Genomic DNA, 27,012 nt, shown 5'->3' on the forward strand with positions numbered 1-27,012 from the left:
GCGCTGGGCAGACGGGCAGCGCAGATAGCGCTGGGCAGACGGCTGACTCTGACCTGCTGAGGCGCACAGTAGGCCTGGTGCGTGGTGCCGGAACTGGTGGTACCGGTTTGTAGACACGAACCTCAAGGCTGATTTTCCCATGATGTCAAGCAAAGAGGCACTGAGTTTGAAGGTAGGCCTTGAAATACATCCACAGTTACACCTCCAATTGACTCAAATTATGTCAATTAGCCTATCATAAGCTTCTAAAGCCATGACATACTTTTCTGGAATTTTCCAAGCTGTTTAAAGGCACAGTCAACTTAGTGTATGTAAACTTCTGACCCACTGGAATTGTGATACAGTGAGTGAGTGATAAGGGAAATAATCTGTCTGTAAAAAAAATTGGGAAAAATTACTTGTGTCAAAGTACATGTCCTATCCGACTTGCCAAAACTATAGTTTGTCAACAAGAAATTTGTGGAGTGGTTGAAAAATGAGTTTTAATGACTCCAATCTAAGTGTACGTAAACTTCAGACTTAGCTCTAATACAGTGGCTTGCGAAAGTATTCACCCTCCTTGGCATTTTTCCTATTTTGTTGCCTTACAACCTGGAATTAAAATTGATTTTTTTGTGGGTTTGAAGATTCATAATTTTTGGGGGGGTGAAACAAACAAGAAATAAGACAAAAAAACAGAAAACTTGAGCGTGCATAACTTTTCACCCCCCCAAAGTCAGTAACCTTTAAGTCATACCACAGATTCTCAATTGGATTGAGGTCTGGGCTTTGACTAGGCCATTCCAAGACATTTAAAAGTTTCCCCTTAAACCACTCGAGTGTTGCTTTAGCAGTATGCTTAGGGGCATTGTCCTGCTGGAAGGTGAACCTCTGTCCCAGTCTCAAATCATCTTTGGAAGACAAACAGCTTTCCCTCAAAAATGTCCCTGTATTTAGCGCCATCCATCATTCCTTCAATTTTAACCAGTTTCCCAGTCCCTGCCGATGAAAAACATCCCCACAGCATGATGCTACCATCACCATGCTACACTGTTGGGATGGTGGTCTCAGGGTGATGCGAGGTCTCAGGGTGATGAGAGATGTTGGGTTTGCGCTAGACATAGCGTTTTCCTTGATGGCAAAAAAGCTAAATTTTAGTCTCTCAAGTTCCTTCTTCTATATGTTTGTGGAGTCTTGCACATGCCTTTTGGCGAACACCAAACATGTTCGCTTATTTTTTTCTTTAACTTCTTATGGCTGCAGGGTGGTGCCGGTACACTTATGACAACAGCCCGTCCAAGTGCAGGGCGCGAAATTCAAAAGATATTTTTTAGAAATATTTAACTTTCACACATTAACAAGTCCAATACAGCAAATGAAAAATAAACATCTTGTGAATCCAGCCAACATGTCCGATTTTTAAAATGTTTTACAGCGAACACCACGCATATTTATGTTTAGCTCACCACCAAATACAAAAAAGCACAGACATTTTTCACAGCACAGGTAGCTTGCACCAAAACCAACCTAACTAACCAAGAACCAACCAAACTAACCAAGAAACAACTTCATCAGATGACAGTCTTATAACAAGTTATACAATAAATCTATGTTTTGTTCGAAAATGTGCATATTTGAGGTATAAATCATAGTTTTGCATTGCAGCTACAATCGGAAATAGCACCAAGCAGCTTAGAACAATTACAGAGACCAAATTGAAATACCTAAATACTCATCATAAAAATTATGAAAAAATACATGGGTGTACAGCAAATGAAAGACAAACATCTTGTGGAATCCAGCCATATTTCCGATTCTTTAAGTGTTTACAGCGAAAACACAATATAGCATTATATTAGCTTACTACAATAGCCAACCACACAACCGCATTGATTCAAGCCAACAGTAGCGATAACGAATAAACCAGCAAAAGATATAAATTTTTTCACTAACCTTCTCAAACTTCATCAGATGACAGTCCTATAACATCATATTACACAATACATATATGGTTTGTTCGAAAATGTGCATATTTAGCGGCACAAATCGTGTTATACATTGGGAAAACTTAGCATCTTTTTCCAGAATGTCCGGATATATTTTACACTCACCTATTTCTAATCAAATAAACTATTCATAGACTTTACTAAAAAATACTTGTTGGACAGCAAATTAAAGATAGCTTAGTTCTTAATGCAATCGCCGTGTTAGAATCTTAAAAATAACTTCATTACGACATGCAGCTTACGTTATGCGAGAGAGCGCCCAAAATCTGGCGCAAACTAATAGTACACATGTTCGACAGATATATGAAATAACATCATAAATGGTCCTACTTTTGATGATCTTCCATCAGAATGTTGTACAAGGGTCCTTTGTCGGGAACAATCGTTGTTTGGTTTTAGAATGCATTTTTCCCTCTTGAATTAGCAAGCACACTAGCCAAGTGGCGCGAAGCTCTCCTTCCTGAACAAACGCAGAGAAGGCAACACGCCTAACCTCCCGAAAAAATTTCAATAATATGATAAAACTATATTGAAAAAACATACTTTACAATGATATTGTCACATTTATCAAATAAATCAAAGCCGGAGATAGTAGCCGTCTATAACGACAGCTTTTCAGAAGGCAATCCCCGGTTCCTTCTCGCGCCTTCCAGAAAACAGGAAATTGGTGTCACGTCATGCCAAGAGCTCTTATTCGACCTCAGATCAAGCTATACACTCCATTTCTTCTCTCACTGCCTGTTGACATCTAGTGGAAGGCGTATGAAGTGCATGTATACTAATACATATCAAGCAAATGAATAGGGATGCCCTGGAACAGAGCATCGATTTCAGATTTTCCACTTCCTGTCAGGAAGTTTGCTGCAAAATGAGTTCTGTTTACTCACAGATATAATTCAAACGGTTTTAGAAACTAGAGAGTGTTTTCTATCCAATAGTAATAAAATATGCATATTGTACGAGCAAGAATGAGTACGAGGCCGTTTGAAATGGGCACCTTTCATCCAAGCTACTCATAACAGCCCCTGCAGCCCAAAGAAGTTAAGCAATGGCTTTTTTCTGGCCACTCTTCAGTAAAGCCCAGCTCTGTGGAGTGTACGGCTTAAAGTGGTCCTATGGACAGATACTCCAATCTCTGCTGTGGAGCTTTGCAGCTCCTACAGGGTTATCTTTGTTCTCTTTGTTTCCTCTTTAATGCCCTCCTTGCCAGGTTGTGAGTTTTGGTGGGCAGCCCTCTCTTGGCAGGTTTGTTGTGGTGCCATATTCTTAAACTTTTTTAATAATGGATTTAATGATGCTCCGTGGAATGTTCAAAGTTTCAGATTTTTTTTTATAACCGAACCCTGATCTGTACTTCTCCAGAACTTTGTCCCTGACCTGTTTGGAGAGCTCCTTGGTCTTCAGGGTGCCACTTGCTTGGTGTGTTGCATACTCTGGGCCTTTCAGAATAGGTGTATATATACTGAGATAAGTGACAGATCATGTGACACTTAGATTGCACACAGGTGGACTTTATTTTAACTAATTATGTGACTTCTGAAGGTAATTGGTTGCACCAGATCTTATTTAGGGCTTCATAGCAAAGGGGGTACATATGCACGCACCACTTTCAGTTTTTTGTTTTGTAATTTTCTAAAACAAGTTTATTTTTTCATTTCACTTTTCCATTTCATTACAGGTTGTAATTCAACAAAATAGGAAAAACCCAAGGGGATGTGTTCACGACTCAACCGGCAGGCCTCCTTCCCGTTCGAGTGTGGCGCTCGGCGGTCCGTTCTCCACGGCCTACTAGCTGCACTGACTCTTTTTCTCCCCCTCTTATGTGTTTATTTGTATCACCTGGTTTGAGGTAATTGGCAATTAGTGTGGCTTTATTAGCCAGCCAGATTGTATGCCTTCTTGTGCGGGATTGTTCGTCTGTTGCTGTGGATTTCGGGAGTGGGTTTTTGTATTGTGTACTGGGTTTTGTCTCCCGTGTTAGTAGACAGGTGTTTATGACACCCAGTAAGTCGTGTTGGACATATTTGGTTTGCCGGTTTAGGCATTAAATATCACGCATTGAAGCTCTGCTGTTCGTGTCCTGATTTCACACCCACCGACACCCAGGGTTCTTACAGGATGAATTGGCTTTTTTCAAGGCACTGTATATGCTACTACAGTACATAGTACTCAGTTGTTTGACTCTACCTATCATTAGTGTATATAAAGGTTGGCTGTTTTAGTGTGGCCTAATGAACAGAGGTTTTATAGTTTACATGAGTTCTAGCCATATTCAAATAGGAAAAAAATATATATATACTCTTTAGCTCGGTTGGTTATTCATGGTGCTTGCAATGTAAGCATAGGGGGTTTAATTATCTGACTGTACGTGAAACATAGTTGGACCACACATACGTGACTGTAAGTTGCTTTGTATGAAAGTGTGTATACATTATTATATAAACATTTTGTTAAACGTCCTATTTGAGTGTTATACCCTTACACAACATCCTTCTTGACTGGAACAGACTCACTGAGACACACACGCACGCACGTACGCACGCACGCACGCACGCACACACGTGTCTCCTGGCTCTGTGTTTCTATGTTGGTCCATCAGTTGTGCTTTGACGTCTGTAATGAGAGACCCATCAAAGGGGTGGTGATGCCAGTCGCAGGCAGCTCATTTGGTGAACATAGTCCAGGCCCAGGGAATGAGCTGCAGACAGACAGAGGCCCAGGCCACTCCTGTCCTAACACATAGGGAGGGATAGACAGACACCTTGTGACAAAGAGCATCATATTAGACTAACGTACCATAGTGAAAAGCCAACTCTTTTCAAATAGTCATGGAGAGGATTTTGGAACCTAACAATGACAGTTCATTTGGCTTAGTTTATGGATAGAGTGAGAGAAATCCTTTATAGATGAATGTATGGAACAAACTACTGTATGCAAAATGTAAAAGTGAGATCTAATGTAACACAGGAGAAGGTATTGTAGATCATATGGAGTGAGGAAAGCAGGTATACTAACTGAGCTGGAGTGAAGGGCATTTCTCCACCTCCCTCTGTGCACAAGCCCAGCTAATTAAGCAGATGCCATAATGCAGTAATCAGGAACACAGTGGAGGGAAACTGGAGAATTAATTCATAGACTTGAGTCATAACTGCTCAACTTGCTTAATAACTTCTCCACCAACATAGGCAGATGGGAATGCAGACCAGCAATGTGTGTGTATCTGTCTGTCTGTCTGTCTCGCTCTGTCTCTGTCTCTGTCTCTGTGTGTGCCAGACATGGGTGTGTGTGCTGTGGTGTTCGTGTGTGGTGTGTGTGTGTGTGTGTGTGTGTGTGTGTGTGTGTGTGTGTGTGTGTGTGTGTGTGTGTGTGTGTGTGTGTTGTGTGTGTGTGTGTGTGTGTGTGTGTGTGTGTGTGTGTGTGTGTGCGCGCATGCAGCTGAAGACACAGTGTAACCTGGTGAGATTCTCTTTTTCTCATTATTTTTCCAGAAAATGAGCAATCAGCCATCTTGCACAGAGCCTGATTGTCTCCCTCTGTAAATCAATCCAGGAGCTGCAATTAAAAGGTACTCTTATGTGGTGTAATTGATGTCTTGCTAATCCTTTATTTGCACACCTGCCGGTGAGTCTGYATMTTTTATGAARTTCTAATTAATGCACATTGCACACTTAATTTATTTGTTAACAAATTATGTCGCTGGTCTGCTTTCTGCTGGAATAAAGTGCTTCCAGAATGTCACACATTGCCCAGAATCTGAGGTACAGCCAGTCGCATAAGCAGAGAGGAAATTGAAAACCGTGGGTGTGCTGAATAGGAGTTGTGTGCATCCTGCAGAAACTGGAAAGTTCAGTTAACATGTGTTCCCCACGTCCAGCTGGAAATGCCACAGCTATGCAGGTGGAGGAGAAACATTAGAAGTTTATGATCATTTGGCAATTGTTCTCTGTCTTTCCCATAACCTAGACAGACAGTTCCAGTCACACGCTGGCTTGCCCACAGTCACCCTCATGTATACCCCTAACACACAGTGCTCTCTGTGTGCACCTGTAAAAACCTCCAGCATGTTAAGTACTGCCATTAAAAGCCTTACCTCCTTTATTATGATTACACTGATTGCTCCATTTGGGTGTTGCACCGACCAGACACGGCCCAACTCTATGCCTTGTGACTCAGTGTGCAGAGTGGGTCTTAGTTCTGGGTTTGTGTTGAGGTATCACGTTTGTTTATATGACACTTGATTGTGTGAATGTTTGGGGAGCACAGGTTTTATATCATCTGTATGTACAGTACTGGTGTCACGGTAGGAACTAGAAAGTGAGGCGATATGCTATAACGTGTTCCAGACTTGTTAAGTCCCACTAATTACAGGGCTGGTGTTCACTCTGAGCTGAGAGCTCTGACACTATCAAAACATGTGATGTCATTGTGGCACAGTAATCCAAGGCGACTGACTGAGGGCCAGATTTGAACACTCAAAAGGAATCTATTTTTTAACATTGTACATTTAGAATAAGGTCTACAAAAAATATATGAATACATAGCATTTTATTTGGGGAGTTTTTAATACATGCCTTTACAGCAAGAAAAAAGAAAGACGGATGTTTGTTCTCTTTAATTACCTGTGTCCTTTTAATCCTTTTAACTTTTGAAAAACATTGTTAAAAGTTTTTGCGGTAAGTAACATTAAAGGGTCCATTTAGAGAAACGTAGAAGTTTGTTTTATATATTTTTTCTTACCCAAGGTGTTAGACATGCTTAAATGAAATTTCAATATGCTCAAAGACCCCAACTGGTTTCCTCACAATTTTTGCTCAGGATGAATGAAGCTAATTGCTTTAAATGGCAGAAACGCTGCAAAACAGGTCTCCTGTGGCTCTGAGCCCATAGAAACAAGAATTACCACCAACCGATGAAAATCAAAAGTAGTACGACAAAGGATTGTGTCACCTAAGTAGCAATCCCTTAATTGCAATGCCTTTGTACATAAAAGCTATTCAGATCTGTTGAATATGCTCCGCTCTCTTTTAATACCCCATATGTTCAAGGCAAGCTTTGCTTATACTCATAATTCTCCCTTAAAGTGGACAGTTCCTTATTTTAGGTCTCAAACATTAAGGAACAAAGTTCTTTAAGAGGTTCATAAATGTAACATGTAACTATGCAATGTCTCAAATTTTTTGTTATTTTCTATCTGATACAGTTTCAAGTGATCTTTTTTGCTAATACAGTATTAACTAATAAAACTATATCATTCCAGTATACCACATTGTATATACAATTCTATTTCATAATAAGATGTATAACAAAGTCTTGAGTTTTGCTCCTTGCCTTCTCCCCTCAGATAAATAGTGACGGTGCCACCAACCTAAATTGGTTATTGCAGCTCCACATCTAGTTAGAATAAACTCAAATGCAATGAGCATTTATCTAATTTGTTATTTGCTGGTGCATTTCATTTCCCAGCCAATTCACACTCATAATCAGATGGCAATTAGCGAGGCATGATTCAGTGGGTGCAGACTCCCTCTCTCTCTCTGCGTTCTCATCCAAACACTGCTTCTTTCATGACACCTGCACGCTCAGTACAACAACACAGTCTGGAGAAGTCATTATTTTATTCCAAATAAAATCTTATTTAGTTCATTTGAAACAGCATTTCTAATTCCATCAGCACTCTTTGCAAAATGTAATAAAACTTCCTTTTTTCTCCACTGCTTTTTCAAAAATATTTTTTTCCCCCTCGCAAGGCTTTTTACAGCTCTGTGGTTTGATAGATGATAATGATATATCAACACATGGGACAGCCTCCTCAAACAACTTTGGTTTTGGTATACAAACAAAAAAAACTCACTAAGAACATTTAAGAATCTTTAATTCACACTAGTAATAAAATTGCATTACATTTCATAAAATAAATGTTCCAGTTTATATATACAGAGAAAACAGACTGTACATACCCTCCAAGGAAACGTTCCCGAAAGGGGAAAAGAATAAACAAACCCAAAACAAACYTCACAAAAACATACAAGCAATACAGTGCTCAGCTAAGCAGGCACAACTGTACATCAAAACTTGTAACTGCTCAGTGTTGGGGTGGGAAGGGGAGGGGCAAGGGTGGGAAAGGGAGGGGCAAAAAGTAGTACATTTACAATAGAGTCCCTATGGACTGATAAAGGGCTATTTAAAAAGTATTGCAGGCAAGCAGACAGACCGCTCCTCTTCCCAAGTGCAGCAGAACCATCCATGGATCATGTGTTAAGTACGGCGGGGCCGAGGGTTCTGGTCGCTGGCCACTGGGCCCGGCTATTGAACCTGCGTCTCAAAAGCTTGCCGTCTCAGCTGGCCCTCTTCTCATAGTCCATCTGACACAGAATCATGTTTGTTCTTCTAAGGAAAACTTGTCCCCCACACAAACCTGCCAGCCAGGAAAAACACAAAGGCAAAGCATTAATAAAAAGGAGACAACGTGGGGAGATTAAAGGAGATTAGTAGCAGACAATATGACAGTTATTTGTCGTTGACGGGCTGATAATGATAGCATTGCTCTAGGAGAAGAATGTGGTTGATTGAGATCAGCCGTTAAAGGCCGATGCGGCCTTTGCTGGCTCTCTGGGCTTTGATTGTTACCTGACTAACGTTTGCCGACGTGCTTGTTTGCAAATGCCATTGTTCCTTGTGTGTGATTCAAAGGCCCCTCTGATGGTCACTGAAGGTGTGGCTTTGAATACAAGTAGATACAAAATATATATATAATTTCAAAGCGTGCGGACAAATGGACTGCGCCCAATGAAAGCACAGACCCCTCCCAGGCTTGGCAAACAAGAAAAGCACCACACGGGTTCCAAGAAATGTGTGCCAACAGGCGAGCTTTCCATACCCCAGTTTTGGGTGCCAACGTGTATGAATGTTTCGCTTGTTTCGAGTTATTGAAGAAAAAAAAAACACACCCCCAAGTAGCCACTGATTTTTTTGTTTAACATTTATTATTAACCAGGCAAGTCAGTTAAGAACAAATCTTATTTACAATGATGGTCTACCGGGGAACAGTGGGTTAACTGCCTTGTTCAAGGGCATCCTTTTAAATGGCGGTGCTTATGTACTGTACGACACACAGCTTCATAGACAGATGAGTGAAGATAAGAACAGACGTACTGATGCCAGGGCTGCTTATCAGGCTGGGCTACAGTAATTGTGTTGGGCAGAAATAGGGCTGGCAGAGGGGCAATGGCTGTGGTATCAGTGAGCCAGTAAAGCCTGCGGGCCCAATGAGTGGCTGCAGCCAGCATTCCCATACCCCAGCCAGGTGCTCACCATGGTTACTGACTCATCCCTGTGGAAGGTTAATGTGCTTGTGCTGTATGGATGGAGAGGGTCACAATACCCCATGATTAGCAGAGTGTTCTCTGTGCTGCACTGTGGTACTGTTATGGGATTGTTGCATTGTATTGTGAGGAGAGTATGTATGGATGTAATAGTGTAGAGCTCAGAGTTGAGGAGCGGTCAGGACCTAGGACGGAGTGAGCAAGGCTTTGGCCCATGTGGGTCACTAAGGTGTCTAGTTAACATAGTTAACATTCCTGGACTGAATAGCATACAGTATTTGTTTAAAAAAAAATCTGTTTAATTCCACTACCCTGTAGTGTGGTACCCAAACTTGTAAGGCATGTTCCCGTAGAGTGGCCTCTTGGAGGTCTATTGCTGTGGCTTAAAGTGAACCTTTCAACTAAAGCATTGTGAGTGTTGGCATTGGTCTGGCAGCTGTATCACTTTTGATACATTAGCTAATTTTGTTCCCCTCAAGTTTATAATCCCAGTTGTTTCTAGTCACAAAACACAAACAAGGACAAACTAATGGCAGGGTCAACATAGAAAAGAGTTAAGTGTTGCTAATGCAATGCAACACGCGTGTGCTTTCAAAATGGGAAGACAGACAACAAACAAATCTGTATTTACACAGACAGTCTTACACAGACAAAACAGATCTGTTGCACCTCAAGAGGCAGGTTTTTTGTTAAATGGCTAACTAGTTTGAGCTAATGGCCATTTCAGATCAGCATTACATATTTCAAAAAGGCAGTCTCACGACACAGTTGTGAGTGCTCTCTCTCTCTCTCTCCTTACCTCTGGTTACAAAGCTGACAGGCAAAACAGTCCAAATGGTAAACATTATCTCTGGCTCTCATCACCATTTCAAAGGCTGGGATCAGTTTACTGCAGGCAGCGCAGTTCCCTGTTGTACCAAAGAGCCTGGAAGAAAGAAAGAAAGAATACAGACAAAGATTAACGTACCTTCCTTAGCCTTCATGCAACAGAGGAGCGAACACAAAGTAAAGCCAAGAAAACCCCCAGAAAGAACGGTGAAAAACAGACCAATCCGAAAACATCTCATGTAATACACAAATCTCTTGGCACACACTTGATATTTTTTGTTAATGAGGGCTACAAACCTAGATGTTAATTCTTTGCTAATGATCTAATTAAAATGATCACATGGTTCTAATCCCCTTCTTCAAAGCCTTTCTCCTAGCACATAGKGAAAGCAATGAAAACAGGTCTGAGGCAACCAATTGAACTGTTGAAAGTTTTCTTATTTTAAAACCAAAGTACCTAATGAGACTTGCTCCAACCAAAGCCAGCTGGATTTTACACAAGAGGCTAAATTCTATAATGTAGTCAAACGTTCAAAATATTCCTGTTGCAAGGGTACTGCCTCGATCCCCCTCTGTTTCATTCATAGACTGCCTTGGAGAATGGCGGGGAGACCTTGGAGAGGTAACTAGATGTTTGGCAGTACACTGAACAGACGCACAACTCACATTTCACTGCTGTTTGTTTAAGCTTATTAGATAGGAGGCAAACGATGAAGGTCACAAGCAGAGCAAGAGGCACTGGTGTAGATATTTCTCCTCAAAGCAAAGCAAAGGCAACTCCACTCCAGAGCCTGCAGCCCCTAGTCACATTTACATTTTCCAAGCGCCTGCCCTTATGCTTAATTTGAAGATTTTGACTCACAGATAGACTTGTACATTCTGCAGGCAGGAAAAGGGGACAGCGCCACAGCTTTGCGAAAGGGGATCAGGCAGACGACAGCAGATTAACATACTGTCAGAGTGGCAAACACGTTCCCAAAGTTGTGGGCTCAGGAGACTCAGATGGAGAGAATAGTCAAAAGTTGGTATCCCCTCTCCATATTAGTCTCTGTCGGTTGCTCTCCCCTTGTCACAGAAAACATATATCCCTCCAGCAGACCCAGGGACTAATTAGAGCACACTGCCCCAGAGGAGAGGACTGCTGCTGGTGCCTTAGACTAGGAGAAAGAGAGCGAGACAGAGCTGTTTGGTTCTAATAGATACGAGGTGTTGAACAAAGTCATTGTTAGAACTGGTTACTGTTCCAGTAAAGTGTGTTGATATAGACCTCTGGAACGCTGAGCTTTCCATGCCACCCAGACGAGGTGCTGCTGCTCAAACCCACTTGGTAAAATMATTGTCAGGCTTTTAGATTTATTCATGTTATATTAGTGATTTCTTTCCTCTTTAAAAAAACAGATGAAAAGGACCCAATATTCTATTCTGGATTGATTCTGTTATTATCAGCATCAGTTCTAMCTCAAACTAAACCAGGCTGTTATCATCTCTGTGGCCTGACTCAGACCTAGTCTGTCTTCTGTGTGTGTGCTGACCTGCTACTTGACTGGCCCTGTGAATATGGATGCGTTATTATATGCAGTGTTGTATGCATCCCAGGGGACATGTCAGTGATGTAAAGCCAWCATGTAGGTTATGTTTCAGTGTTATGGCGGTGTGTCCCTGGGCTCTGTGGTTGATATAGGGACTGCAGCGCACTTTGAGTAATAGACCGAGACGCTGTGCTGACCATTTAGTGGGAGGGCACTGTGGAATAGGGACTACAAAGACCAGCATGCATAGCACTAGGGAGAGCTGGGTGAGAATGAGGATCGCAACACCTTAATGGCGATTCATCATAAAGTAGAGATTTGAGTTATTTTAAGAATGATTACAAATCATAAGACTATTTTCTTCTGAATTCCCACATATTGTAATGGCATACTGTGTGACTGGTACAATCACAGTGCAGTAGCTCATGATGCAGTTACATTTTCTTGTCTGTTAGGATTAAGAAAAGTCAATATCCTCACAACTGGTATACTAATTATTTCGACATATATACGATTTTTCCAGTTTGTCCCATTGAAGTGCAGAATGAATGCTGCGGAAAATTTGAGGGCAGACTACATTGCCCCTCACTACAGACCCGCTGCCAATCCTACTTTGTTAAGAAGTCCATTTTTTAGGCAGGGTTTGAAGCACAGAAAGTGCCCAGCTTAAAATAGTGGTTCATTTAAGTGGATTAGAAGGTTACAAGTACTCTTTTGGAAGGTCACCCTCGAACTGAGACAATGGGATGGATTTTGAAGCTATATAATGTAAGATAAAGTGAAACCGGCCATTACCATGGTGAGGCCAGTTCGTGGGACTTTCCAGTGAGGGTGCTGAAGGACTTTCATAGTTGTGAAATGACCCGTCACAGCATATCTATTCAATCCATACTGTCTACAGTAACAAAATAGCATAGTGTGCTTGTAGAATTTAAATGGTAACTGAAATTTTAAACATGATCTTCAACAGAATGCCATAAAAAATAAATGTGCATTACCAAAAAGTCAGATTTAGCATGCCGTGAACTGTTCACTGCCAAGATTGAGGAAAAAAATATAAACACTGCAGCGTTGAGAGAAAACAAAATAGTTTATACTGGAAGTCATTTTCCTCCACTGATATTGGCTGGTTGAAACAAAATGAACTGCCATTAAAGTTAAAGAGCCTCTCCTCCATTGTTCCACTCCTTCAGTTATTGTGTGATTTAGCGTGGATCTGGAGAGACAGGTGTGCTTTCTTTAGCRGTTTGAACTTGCTGCTTCGCTAACTTCAAACTCTCCCCCTGCATGCCGGCATCATCTGCATGTCTTCTGTTCATTGAGATTGGACTTGAGCTCTTCAAGTCTTCTACTCTGTTCTAAACTCTGAGATTCACCGCTCAAATTTACAGTTTGTCCGATTTCATAGAAAGGAGAGCTACTGTATTAATTAATGTAAGGCGTGTTTTGACCTTCCTCAACAGTTGTGTCTTTGAAGGTGTAAAGCTTGCTATAATATATATTTAAAAATGTTGCCAGAAAATGTTACTACTTTATTTGAGGAAAGAAGTAAATGTTTTATTATAGTTATACATTTAAAAAATATATACTGTATATATWTWTTTTTTAAATCTCCAGTGGGTGGCAGAGATGTTTGACATACATTAATACATCCACAGATAATAAGATGTTTTAATTACAGTTTAATATCTACCTCCATTGCAGTGCTGATGGTACTGCGTAACTTACAAAGTCCATTAGCTTGAAAAAAAGTGCTTTTAAATTTCAAATAAAGGCACTCTACTTTGATAAGTAGATGACTGATACAGTATGTTCCCCCTAAAATATTTGTGAGTGAGAAGATAAAACGATGTCAGGCTTGGGGTTCGGGCGATCAAAAGCATGACTGGCTTGTCAACCTTCTTTGACGAGGTCGCCAGATCCTGAGTCCCAGACAAAAATGAAACACCTAATTAATCTATTGTTCTGCGTGATAATGAAAGTGTGGTAAAACTGCTAATAAACCAACCCAGTCTTTTACAACGGAGGGAATAGAATGTCAAGTGGATTCAGAAACTTCTGATCTGAGGTTTTAGAAGACGCTGCTGGCAGGCCAGGCAGGGGAGAGRGGGGGGAAGGGGGGTGTGCACAAGATGTTACCGGTGCTCCTGAGCTCCTGAAGGACGAACACAGACGGAGCTCCTATCATAATTAATGTGCGCATGGCAGGGCTCCAAACCCAGGGAAATAAAMWGTGTTTGATCCACCCTGYCTGCATGTCRCTAATGAACTGCAGCTCCATACAGGAGGATTCCACTTCATTAATGGCGGTGAGGGGAAGRGTTCCRCTCTCCGTGCAGGACGGGGGCTCTGTGAGGGGATTACAAGGCCGTATGGAGCCTGCGTCACCTACTTTAAAACTATYYGCTCTAAAYCMGTCTCTTCCCTRGCTGCTGKGAAAGGGAACYTTTTTAATTTGTTCCATAATAGAATTCATCTCAAACATCTCCAGCCATTAAGTGGCATGCATTTGTCTCAGGCTGAAGAGCAGACGAGTGGGCTGGATTTCATTAGGCCATCAGGGCCCAGGCAGAAACACAGAAAGCCCATCTCTCCCTCGCCTCTCCTACTTTACGTTTCGCTCCCTTGCTTCTTCCCTCCCACTCTAGCCCCCTCTGCCCCTCATTTTCTTCCCTCCTCTCTCACCGCTCGGCCCTAGTCTTGCTATGAGTTTGCTTTCTGCAGAGCTGCCTGTCAGGCCAGTTAGCCCATAGGAACACATTTTCATCAGGGAGCTGATATCCACGATAAGGCCTTCATAATGGGGGAGAAATCAATCAGATAGAAGGAGGGAGAAGCCGGCCCTTTTAGGGGATCATATTTAACCATGTCAAAAGCGCCACTCTTGGCTTAATAATTTTTGCCTTCTCTTGTCATTTGCTCCGTTTATTATGACCTCATCTGCACCATCTGCCCCTTCTGGGGGCAGCAGCAGTCTTAGTGAACCTCTCTCACTGCATCTTAACAGCATTAACTCTTGGTGGGAGCTGATGGATGGTAATGGCTCCTCTCAACGCCCAGCCCCTAAGCCCCTCTCGGTTGGGACCTGCTGGAGGGGCAGGGTGGGAGAGGGAGGGGAGAGACAGGGAGAGGCCAGGGGCAGCAAGGTCTCTAGGCTGGCCCCCAGGGGATGGTCTCAGGGGTAAATGGTAGGATCTCATTCAGAAGCCCCGAATGTGACTTAACACCCAGGAAATGATCATGTTAAATTTAGGAAGCAGATGGCAGGGTACAGGGGGAAAACATTGAGCCACAGACACTAAAGTTGAAGCTAGCCTGCCTGGAGTCGTCCCAGAACACAACATGACCCATCTCTACTGTTACTGAAACCAGGTCTGTACCGCGAGGGGAGAGAGTGTTGTGTTTATGTAAACAAGCAACAAAAAAAAAAAAAAAAAATTTTTTTTTAAGAGAGCTAAAAACATACAAACGTGGAATTGGAAACTTTCCGCTCCGCCTTCCCAAGGCTTCAGATCAGAGCCTGAGGAGAGTCACACATGAGCATAATGGGATTCAGGCTAAATTGACACACATCTAGTCAGCATCGATATCCTATAATGAGGAACAAACAGGCGCTTGATCTACCAAAACAGCCTGGGAGGAAATGTCTTCTAAAAGCTCGAGAAAAACACTGGTTCACATACAAATGGARCCAAATAGAGAGCTCTAGTGAGAGGCAGGTTCATAGACATTCATGGTGGCGTTACCCTAGCAGTAGTGAGAGAGCGAGCACTTTTTAATGACACAGCCCTAGGTGGTGTGCGGCCTTTCTGTTCTATGAGGGGCGACTGACTGTGGCTTCTCTTACCTCAGGTAGTCCCTGCGACAGAGGATGAGGTTGGCTTTCGTGTAGAGGGTGGAGCCCACCTCCCCCAGGCGACAGTCGCAGCAGGCACATTTCAGACAGTCCTCGTGCCAGTATTTGTCCAGGGCCTTGAGCAGGTAGCGGTCTTTAATCTTGCGATTGCAGCCAGCGCACCCCTTCTGTTTCCCTTTGGGCTGGACGGAGAGCATCGGTACACCTGTAGCGATAAGGAGACAAACGCCGCGGCGTGATTCACTGCCCAGGAACACCAGTGACTTTTCATGTTCTCTTTTCGATAACGCTGCTGCTACAGCGTCTTGAGGCAGCAGGGCCTCACGAGAGAGAGGGCCACAGTGCACTGCCTCTGCTCATATGCATTAACATGAACACTCTTCCGTTCAGATAGGCACACAGATCACATTGGACTACATTCACGGCACTTGCTGCTCCCATAGAAACAGATGCTATATTACACCAGGTAAACCACACTAGGCAGGCAGGCCTACTGATTATTTGAAGCTGTACTCGTAACAGAGTCACAGACAGACCTCATATTGCTTACCGTGGTATTTACAGCATGCTGTATATTATGTTAGTCACCTACCATTTCATCAGCGCTCATTGCTCTGAACTGTCCACAGCTGTAAAAGCTTCTCATGGGCTTTGTTTGGTATAGATTAACATTAACCTTTTAAAACGCCTCTGACCACAAGAACGCTGCTCGCAGACCCCAGTGAGATATGTTATGGCCTAAGTGCCTCTCAGCGCGCACTCACACAGACACACACCACGCTCGCTCGCTGCATTACAGCCTTTCCTTCTTTTACACTTATCTGTACTCATGTGTCAGCAACGAGCGAGCCTGAGTAACTAAACCCGCAAATTGCCCCGCTGTCACGCAGGTCCCCTTTAAGTGTGCCTTTTAGCCTCCTAAAGGACAAATAAAGTCCATTTAATAACTGCACTAAACACTAATAGTCTATGTGTGGTTGACATTTGTGTTTGGACTAAAAGCCCCCCTCAGGCCACTGCTGGTACAGAGGCAGTGGCAGGCAGCACCCCTCCGTAGCACTAACAGGTCTGCCACAGCTGAAAGCACAGGACAACAGCTCTTAAGACACTCTCACACACTGAGCTATTGATCTGTCTAATAGAACACACGACGGCCACCGCTCGCCTCTCTGCTTTCAAAACACATTTCTCTCAAAAACCGGACGCAGCCTGCGTCACAGGGAGGGAGGACGGCCATCGCTTTGTATGTGGGTGCCTATAAAAATGACAAATGCCCGATGGTTTAAAGACATGGTATGCTGGGATGCTTTCATTGAATTTCCTAGCTTTTTCCCGCTGTAGCATTTATATAACTTTAGTACATTTTCTAGATGTTTTGTCTTTATCTTCGGAGGTGTGATCTGTTGTTGAGATGTTGTGTTCTAGTAAAGGCAGTTGCTATTGACCTACAGTATATTTGTCAGAGATGGCAGTTACAGGAGAGTAGTGCTCCAATGTGTGTGTTGATGTCCTCTGTAGTTGTGTTTGGATGTCAGTGGTGTTGGGCAGCCACCCTGTAGTTTCACTGGAACCATAGTAGTTATTTCCATGATAAACAGAGCCTCTGCTGATAGCTAGGCAGTTGTATCACCCAATGCCCCTGATTCTCCTCTCTGAGCATGTAGTTTTCCCCTGCACAAAAACCTCATAGCACTTTGTCACAAAGTACTTTGTTCTGCTGAATACCAAAGCACATGTTCCTGTCTCTCTTCCTTTGTCTTTCCCTCTGTCTCCCACACACACACACCCCTTATTGGATCCAGATTTGTTCAGCAATTTCTGACCATCAGTAATACTGTGAATGTAATATAATTAGCAACTCTCCTTTTAAAATAAGGGAAAGGGAGAGGGTGAGCTTGTTAGTTAAATTGATGGCTTTGGTTTGTATGTGAATAAGAGCTCTGGTGGTATTCAGCCTTCGTCCCATTTCTTTATCACAAGTGGAAAGCGGAGGCTAATTGGTCCAGCGCTGGTGATGGGAACCATCAATTAGTGTTCTGCCTACCCTCCAGGTCCCTCACCTCCTCCCTCCCCAAAACGGGCCCCTTGAAGCTGGCGCATTAGGATCACAAAACCCGCTATAACTACCAATGTTCTGTGTAAATGAAGCTAAAAAGCTTCAAATTGAAGCCACACAAGCTAAGGGTGGTCTGTTCTACCTGCATCTCATGGCTTGTTAGAGGAGCTCTCTGCAGGTATGCCAACAGTGCTCGCCTGTCAGCCTTCCACAGAACAAAAAACAATCTTAATGAGGAGAGAGAGAGTGCTGTGTGTGTGTGTGTGCGTTTGTGTGGTTTGTGCATGTGCATAGCAAAACAAAATCGGGTTTCCTCAATTCCCTCAGGGATCACACAAAAATCTTTAATTTGCCTTTTATGACAGCTAATTAGTTATTTTACTTAAAATCTTTGCTTTAAATAAGATAACTAATTATACACAAAGGTCGTTCCCCACCTCCAGAGAACCACTCGTAATTGGTTTAGACCACCACCCCCCCACATACCATTTACCCACCCTGTTACATAACATGTGTGTTTTACATCAACTCTGCAAAGGAGGGGGCTTAACCCCTTCTATGGAATGACTGTACAGCACGTCCCCTGTTCCGGCCTCTTTGGAGCTCTCCCTATGTTGAAACATCCTAAACATCAATGTGGCAATGTTCTATTCCCTAACCCAGATTTGAAACTGCAGTGAGTCGGACACTCCTCCCCACCACCATGTACACAGTGCTCCCTCTATGGGCCTGAGAMTGKTGCCTGAACAGAGGAAAAGTCTCAGATACATGAGGAAGCCAGGATGCTTACTGCACAGATCCTGCTGTCTCAGGGAAGAAACACATGCTTGATGTCATCTACCAAAACAGCCTGTGGAAAATTGGCTCAGAAAACTCCAGTAGTAGCTACACTGCATGTAGCATTTCCTAAACAAAGAGTAGTGACAGAATAAATGAATGTATAAAACAAATGTCATGTCAATTTCCTTAATACCAGGAGAATAGTTTTTTTGCACCTGTCACCACACTTAGTACCATGTGAAATCCCTGAGTGGAACAGCGCCTTCCCAACCTGCCGCCTCTCCGAGAACAAAAAGTTACATTATAAAAGGAAACGGCTGCAGCCGAAGAGGCAGCCTCCACTTAATCCAATCCATTTAACAGATACAAGTGCCACTGACCTTCCCGTGTCATTTGGTGTCCCAAAAAACGTAGCTCGCTAGACCATGATTCATATTCCAACAGGGAATGCATTTTTGTCTTTTAAAGAGGGAGCTCTTGCCTTGCCAAATATTTTCCCCGAGAAAGAAATTAATTRGTCATTAATACTTGGTGTAAGGGATGTCATCTCAGTCTTTTTCCACCCCTCTTCTTTTTTAAAGACCTTATCTCTTAAGAATATGTATAGTTATGTTTTTTTTCCTTCATTGAAACTGTCAGACCATGTACTTTCCATTATAGAGATAGAAATCGGATGCTATGTAAGCCCATTTCAAGATCAGTTTTTACCGCTATCTAAAAATAAAATCTGTGGTAACTCTTTTGATGTATTTAACGTTTTAAAACTAAAATAAGCTGTTCGGTGCACTCGAGGAAACGTTTTAAAGCATTGAAATGCAATTATCACATCTGCATGGCACATCCTCAGATTAGGCAAGGAGAGATGGAGAGAGAGAAAGAGGGGAGGATTTGCCCTCCGATCCCCTTTTCTCCTTCTCCTATCATACATCTGGTTGCATGCTAATCTGTTAAATAAGCACGTCTGAATAGAAATGTGTACAGTACATCACTACCCGGTGGGTGGGGTCACTCTCTGGAATTAAATACATTTGATCAATTAGGTGGAGTGACACCTTGATGTGACGCAGGCTCCCTAGGTTCCTGCGGAGGGAAGGGGATTGAATAGCATCACTCGGGCAGCGTCTTGTCTCTGGGGAGGCTGGGCTGAGTGGACCTCATCTCTGGGGCCCGTATAATTACTGCTCTCAGCTCACTGCAGTAAATAAGAGACTGGTAACCGCAATGACAGACGCTGAGAGATGCCCCTAGAAATGACATGCTACATTACTAACAACTGCATTCAACTGAACAGTGTTCATCATCTCCTCTGTGACTCACTGACTCCTGCAGAAGACATCAGACAGACACATTAAATCAGGCACTATGAATCTATACACTGATTCCCGTTTAAGCATCGCTCAATAAGGATATGATAGGCTTTAAAAACCACCCAACAGATCAACTCTATGCGGAAATTAACCATGCTCTCTTGGACAGCATTACAATTCAGTCATTATAATCTAGTGTTTATTACTAGGCATTTCTTTCTACTATGTTGAGTGGGCAAAATTAAATCCTAGATTCTGGGTTGGTAAAAGCAATGTTCAGTCCTGTTGGTGTAGCCTAACCATTTGAGCTCCTTAACCAGTGGTGGCGTTGCTCAAGTAGAATTTCCGGTGAATATTGCAGTGGCTTGGAAGAGGCTGAAGCTGTAAACCCAGGCTTTTGTGTTCCCTCTCTCACTGTAAACGCTGTGGCCATGGCAATCCAGAATAGAATGTTGTCCCAGACAGGGCCGAGGCAGCCGCCATGGAGGTTAATGGGGATCGCAGGCAGATGTCCTGCCATTGTCTGCATGAATCAGCCCCTTTCAATCAGCTCACATCATTACTGTAATTGAGCCTGTAGACACCAATTCTCCTCTATTGCCAAGACAAAACACAAGACATCTGGTCATAATATCAGCTGGAATATAGGCCAGCTGAAAGGAGACAAATGAGTGCATTCAAAATGATAAGCATAATCAAGACTTTGTAGGATTCATATTACCCTCCGCAGTTGGAGCATATCGCTCCAAGACAGAATAAACACATGCAGTAGTCGTTCACAGGCCAATGCAGTCAATGACACATGGTTTTATATTCAGCWTGTTTTAGACTAGTCCTGTGGGTTCTGTCTGGGTGTGATCTCTTACAGTATACTACAGTACAGCCACATTTCCAGACGGTTGTGTTATGAATGCTTGGGTCTGTGAGAAGTGCTTGCTGGGCTTGCATGCTCTGATTATGACATAATTAACAGCCCCGGTAAGTGGGGTAGAGCAGGGCCTGGTGCCGATGAGGAGGGGACTGTTCATTAACGAGATGCACTCTGGCAAACTTTGCAGCTTGCTGCGGCTAATAAGCCCCGGTGAAACGGAGCCCAGCCGTCCCTTGCATTGACCCTGGCCCTGCCCGGGATAAGGGAGAGTTTTGTCTCCTGAAATAATTGCTCTTTTCACGTTACAAGTGTCCTGACCCCCGTGATCGGCAGCCACTTTCCCCACCATAATTACTCCTGATCCGCTCCAAATGAGGCGACCGCATTAGGGCTGCAATAACACTGGCCTGGCTTCAAGCGCGGCGTAGGGAGTCTCAGTAGAGTGGCCTGGAACAGGGCTGCCTTTTCTCCAGGCCGCCGGTCATTTCCATCACGTCAGAGGTGCATTTCTTACACTTGAAGTCAGCATGGGCCCTTTTCTGTGTAGGCAGGGATGCTTACAGCACGATTTGTTAGCTCCTGGTGGCCCCAACTCACTGTGGTTTGGCTGCAGAAACAATCCCAATTAACAGATAACTTCATTAGGGTGTTTTTTCCCACACTTTCACCCCCTATTATTTTAAATGTATTCACATGGGGTTAATTAAAAAATAAATGTATCAGAGATATGCAACAGCTTTCTAATTAAATTCATTACTGCTTATTTTGAGATGAGAAACTGGCAGGGTTTCCAAGTTATTACAGAAGGCAACTTGTTCCAACACTTGGTTGTTCGCAAGCATGGTGAGATTACAGCTTTGGAAGGTGAGCTGTCGACAGCCCTCACACAAAAGAGAGCGAGAATAAAATAGAGAAACGCCCATCGCTCCTAACCCTCGTTATGCAGGGTTAGCTCCAAGAACTTCTGAAGAAGAAAGATCAGGGGAACAATTGGAGAGAGAGAAGAGGGGGAGGTGTCTGACCTTGTATCCAGCCAATAAACTGTTGCTAGGCCGGTTCTGTTGAGGGCCTGCAGTGTCAGTTTGTTTTTAGTGCTTAGTTAGGCTAGCTCTCTGAGCCTGCTGCTAACTCAACCTCTAGAAGCTACCTTGATACGCTACCTCTGAAAGGCGGCAGGTAGCCTAGTGGTTAAGAGCGTTGGACCAGTAACTGAAAGGTCGCTGGTTTGAATCCCTAAGCTGGCAAGGTTGAAAAATCTGTCGTTCTGCCCTTGAGCAAGGCAGTTAACCCCCAACAACTGATCCCCAGGTGCTGATGACATGTATGTTGATTAAGGCAGCCCACCCCCACCTCTCTAATTCAGAGGTGTTGGGTTAAATGCAGAAGACACATTTTGGTTGAATGCATTCAGTTGTACAACTGACTAGGTATCCTCCTTTCCCCGATTAGCCTGCTGCTAAATCAACCTCTTTTAGCATGCTAACTCACCCTCTGTTAGCAGATTCAGAGAACTAGCCTAACTCAATGTAAGTTAATCTGCTAACTGAGCCTCTTTCAGGCTAGCTCTGAGCCAACTACTTCACCACAGTTCCATTAGGGTGACTGCCAGCGAAGCTGTCAATAACCCGGATAATGAATGCATCTTCATATGTGTGAATTCAATTCATTTTTTCACCGATTGCATTAGCATTTGAATAAGGCGATAAATCCATCTATTCTCCAACCAGATCTTTTCAGAGTTTGATAAAGGGGACAATCGTATCTGCCACTTCATGATTCCTGGCAAAATGTAACCATTAGCACTGTCACAGACGCTTTCCGCCATCCGGCACGGAATAATGCCCAAACACATTTTAGCCCACATTAAAAATGCATTCAGGAGGCATACATGTAGCCTCTAAAGTTTGTGTCACTCCCAAGGTCAGGAAGTGATGTATGAAATCCCCACTCCCCTGCAATTACAGCACACTTATTATTTCAAAGGATATGCCAGGAGACAGGTGTGCCATTCAGGGTCCGCGGTGAGTCGAAAATGGAGGGAAAAAAGAACCCCACACTGTGGTGAGCCATGTGGGGCGTTTAATGTTGAATAATGAGAATACGCCACAGGGGGCAGTTGTTTGGGGGAACAGGCCTCCAACYTCATTTAGGCAGCACTCTCTCCTACACCAGGGTTCTGTCTCCTTATGGGGTCAATAATGCGGCAGGTTGGATGCACGACAGGAGAGTAGTGCCTCAAAGGCCCCGGGATTGTAAGGGGAACCAAGCCAGGGTGGTCGCCATTGACAGTRCACACACTGATGATAGGGTTTGCATTAGGCAGGGCCCTTGACCTACTGCAGTGGTGTGTTCGCAGGCTAGGAATACTGTAGGAGTTATTGAGTCAAGATATTAGCTTCTCCAGATGTCTTTATAATAGGCAATGTTGTTTCATCACAGTCGACGTCTTAGATGTGTTACYCCTGCCATTCTGGTCTTTATTCTTCAATGCCATTTTTAAAACCCTAGCACAACTCTTGGGTTAAATGAAATGGCTACTCCATCATTGGGTTGACTAGTCCAGGGGAATCTGTCACATGTTGGTGTGATGGGGACAGAAAAACCTTGCCTGCAAGAGGGAATGGGTGTGTGCGCGAGCATGTGTATGTGTGTATCCGTGTATGTGTGTACATGAATGGACGCAGGGGGTTATTATGTTCCACACTCAGTTACCAATTTCAATTAAAGCTGACCACAATAGTAAGTGTGCATGGTTCTCAGCTGCCACTCGTGTCTAATGGATCAAACTGTGGTTGTGTAGGCAAACTCATTGTCAGCAATGATTAAATCCTCAACTTCAATACCCGCTGCCCAATCTCCCCGCTATCAGGAGGGGAAAATAAACCTGCAATCACAGCCTTTAATTAGTTATTCAACATTTGATTTATTGAAGGTCAACCAATCGGAGATTGTTGGTTCTCAGCAAGTTGCCTCTCATTTAATGGACAGCACTCTATGCTGTTTGCTATTTTGTCTCTGTTGTGTTTTAAGTGGCATTGCCCTCCATTTCTTTGTAGACTGGTGTACTGTAGAGTTTATGTGCTTGACCTGAATACATTTATGTGACATTTGTTGGCCAACAATAGTCACTTATAGGCTTTATATTTAAAACGATTAGTATCACAGCCTTTATTTGAGAGTACTTGAAAGTGAAAAAGCTTTAGTTGCCTGAACAGAAAATAAAAGGATATCTGCCTTTAAGATCTTAAGTACTTCTGTTGGAAGTGGTTGTTCTTTAGCCTGTCCTCTACTCACTGCATGCCTCCTCCTTATCCTTCAGAATTGACCTAAAATGTGAGGCAGCCAAAAGTGCTGAGCATCTTTCATTATGAAAATGGTATCAGTACAGCAACACCTTTAAAGGAGCACGTCTGAAGGGTTACCGTTTTCAGAAGCTAAAATGTCCCAAAACATTAAAGCACCTCCCTCATCAGAATGGCAAATTGAACTCACATCCTCAACTGAGAAGCAGTACCTGAGCCATAATTGAGTCACCACACATGCGAACACCAACACACACTCCACCCAGGGTTCAATAATCCCAAGCAGCTTCCTAGGAAAACTGAGATCTCCCTGGAAGAGAGAAATACATTTGAGTTAATGAGTGCCTCCAAAGGCCTCTACCCCTACTGAGCAAAACACACACACTTCCATCTACAGCAAGTAAACAACATGAACCAATACGTATCATGGGACTATTTCAGGAGGGATTATACAAGGTCTTGCAGTTAATAGGCATAACGGCAGATCAATTTGTTTCKAAATGGAAACGTGCATGCACAAACAGACTGGTACAATTATGCCGCAGTATTCAATTCCCACAAATTATTCTTTACAGCAATCACTAGCTCATTTAAACATTCAACAAAACAGCATTCCTTTTGTATGTCTAAATATCTTTCAAATCCTATTTCGAATCCTTTTCACTGCATTGTGAACTAACAACCTGTTACTGTAAAGTCCAGGGGGGGGGCGAGCGAGAGAGAGAGATTGTTGCAGTGACAATACAAGACATCATTTACCAGTAAACTTAACACACAAAACCAATGTATTGGAAACATATCACAAGCTTCACGATCAAACTCTTTTAGAGCCAAATTTAAACGTAGAGAACAAGATCATATCGGCGCTGTCTTTTCAAAGTTAAATAGTGCCTGAAATGAACACTGCAGAATGACCAAGTGAAACCAGAGAGAGGATGGGAAGGGAGACGAGGCAAATAGGTCAATAAATACATGTGAGAAGAGCTGTAATGTCATGGAGAAGAGTGTAACAACCGGCTTTAGCATGGCAGAGAGATGTGGGTTTTCGTAATGAAGTATGTATGCGTCTCAATGACCGTGTATATCTGTGCAAGAGCAGTCCACCTCAGACAAGGCAGCTCAGCCTTGCAGTGAGTGAGTGATTCCTGCTATAACCAGACGAGTCAGGAGAATAGTATATACTTTAAAGACCAGAGAAAGTCAATTAAAAACCACCAACTGTAAAATCATCAATATGGAACTGTATAGCCTCTCAGTAGAGCATACACAGTATGTACTATTAGGCTCCTGCTGCAGGGCTACTTGAGACACCATCACAGAGATTTCAAAAGACCACAATGTGAAGCAGAAGAACACTACTTGTGTATGAATCAAAGGTCAGTAAGGTTATGGGTGTGAGTCAGAGAGAGACCGTTCTAATGCATGTATGACTGGGGCATTACCTCTGAACAATGAGCGTGTCTGCATTACCTCGGTCTTAGAATTAGGATTTACAAAACCGGAATGGACATGAACCTTCTTATGATGGGATAAAGGTCAACCATTTTGGTAAGGGAATTAGTCAACCATGGTTTGCCAGCGCTGTGATAAGATGTAAAATAATGAATTTATCTGCACTGTATGTTTGTTAGCTAGCAAGCCAGCCTTCCAGTTTTAGAGGAATGATTCCTTACATTTCTCAAATTAACTGCCATTATGCCAACATTCCATTCAAACAATGCAGTCCATCCACAGCCATACACTGGTTGAAATCAGTTGATGATGGGACTTAGACAAGATGTAAATGCAACAAGTACTGATATTGTATCATATAATAGCCTTCACAGCTATCCAGGAAAACTAAAATAAAGACAATTATGGTCTGTTACTATTTACACTTGAGTGTACAAAACATTAGGAACACCTGCTTTTTCCATGACAGACTGACAAGGTGAATCCAGGTGAAAGCTATGATCCCTTATTGATGTCACTTGTTACATTTTTTTTATTTTTTTTTATTTAACCTTTATTTAACCAGGTAGGCAAATTGAGAACACGTTCTCATCCACTTCAAATCAGTGTAGATGAAGGGGAGGAGACAGGTTAAAGAAGGATTTTTAAGACTTGGAGACAATTCAGACACGGATTGTGTATGTGTGCCATTCAGAGGGTGAATGGGCAAGACAAAATATTTAAGTGCCTTTGGTAGGTGCCAGGCGCACCGGTTTGAGTGTGTCAAGAACTGCAGWGCTGCTGGGTTTTTCACGCTCAACAGTTTCCTGTGTGTATCAAGAATGTTCACCACCCAGAGGATATCCAGCCAACTTGACACAACTGTGGGAAGCATTGGAGTCAACATAGGCCAGCATCCCAGTGGAATGCTTTCACACCTTGCAAAGTCCATACCCCGACAAATTGAGGCTGTCGAGGGCAAAAGGGTGTGCAACACACTATTAGGAAGGTGTTCCTAATGTTTTGTACACTGTATTTTAGAGATTTAAGAAGATTTTTTTTTTTCATAAAGTGTGGTATAAAACCCATACAAACTTCATAATTATATGACAATATTTTCAGGTTGACAATAATTCCTTTTACACCCAACTTCTGATACCATCACGCCTTACTTTTATTTTCCTGCATAAGTAAAATCTGGATAATGCTTTACTGGCATTCATGTCCAATTAGACTGGTTTTGGACATTTCTCCCTGATCATATGGCTGTCATTTTGCACCCCATCCTGTGAATCTTATGACTGGATAGCCCTTCTTAGTTAATTTTTAATAGGATCGCTATGTCCTGAATGCTTGAGGCATGAGATCTGCATTTTCATCTCAGTTCCAAAGGTGAGAGAGTAAGTGTTTTTTGAGATGCAATAAAAGTTGTTAAAATGTATCATCTACAGTGCTAAAAGGTTTCTGTGTAACGTTTCGGAGTAGTTGCAGTTCCTTGGAGCTTGTAGGAGTAATCGCCGTGTTTACTGAACATTTTGTGCACCCCCCCCCTCCACGCACGATTGGTGATATAAAAACAGGTGATGTTGTTGAAGTCAGTGAGAAGAAATTGGTCTAATGAACTACGGAACAGTCCTTGGGTGTCAGTCTTTCTCCCATGAGCATAGGAATGGATCGATTAGTTGTGAGAAAATTCGTAATATAACGTGAGAGCATTGGGCTCTGGATTGAATGACTGATGTATT

The 27,012-nt window shown here is 42.8% G+C and overlaps 1 protein-coding gene across 1 annotated transcript in view; it reads right to left on the reverse strand.

Moving 5' to 3' along the window:
- Positions 1–10,074: 10,074 nt before the first annotated feature.
- Positions 10,075–27,012, reverse strand: part of lmo1 (LIM domain only 1) — a 21,546-nt gene continuing 4,608 nt past the window's right edge. Inside the window, exons 2-3 of the mRNA XM_024003390.2 lie at positions 15,512–15,725; positions 10,075–10,232 (exon numbers count right to left, since the gene is read on the reverse strand). Of these exons, the coding sequence (XP_023859158.1) occupies positions 10,103–10,232; positions 15,512–15,725 (344 nt within the window). The 3' untranslated portion in view covers positions 10,075–10,102. The remainder of the gene's footprint in view (positions 10,233–15,511; positions 15,726–27,012) is intronic.

This window comes from Salvelinus sp. IW2-2015, linkage group LG15 (assembly GCF_002910315.2).
Source record: "Salvelinus sp. IW2-2015 linkage group LG15, ASM291031v2, whole genome shotgun sequence".
Taxonomy (NCBI): domain Eukaryota; kingdom Metazoa; phylum Chordata; class Actinopteri; order Salmoniformes; family Salmonidae; genus Salvelinus; species Salvelinus sp. IW2-2015.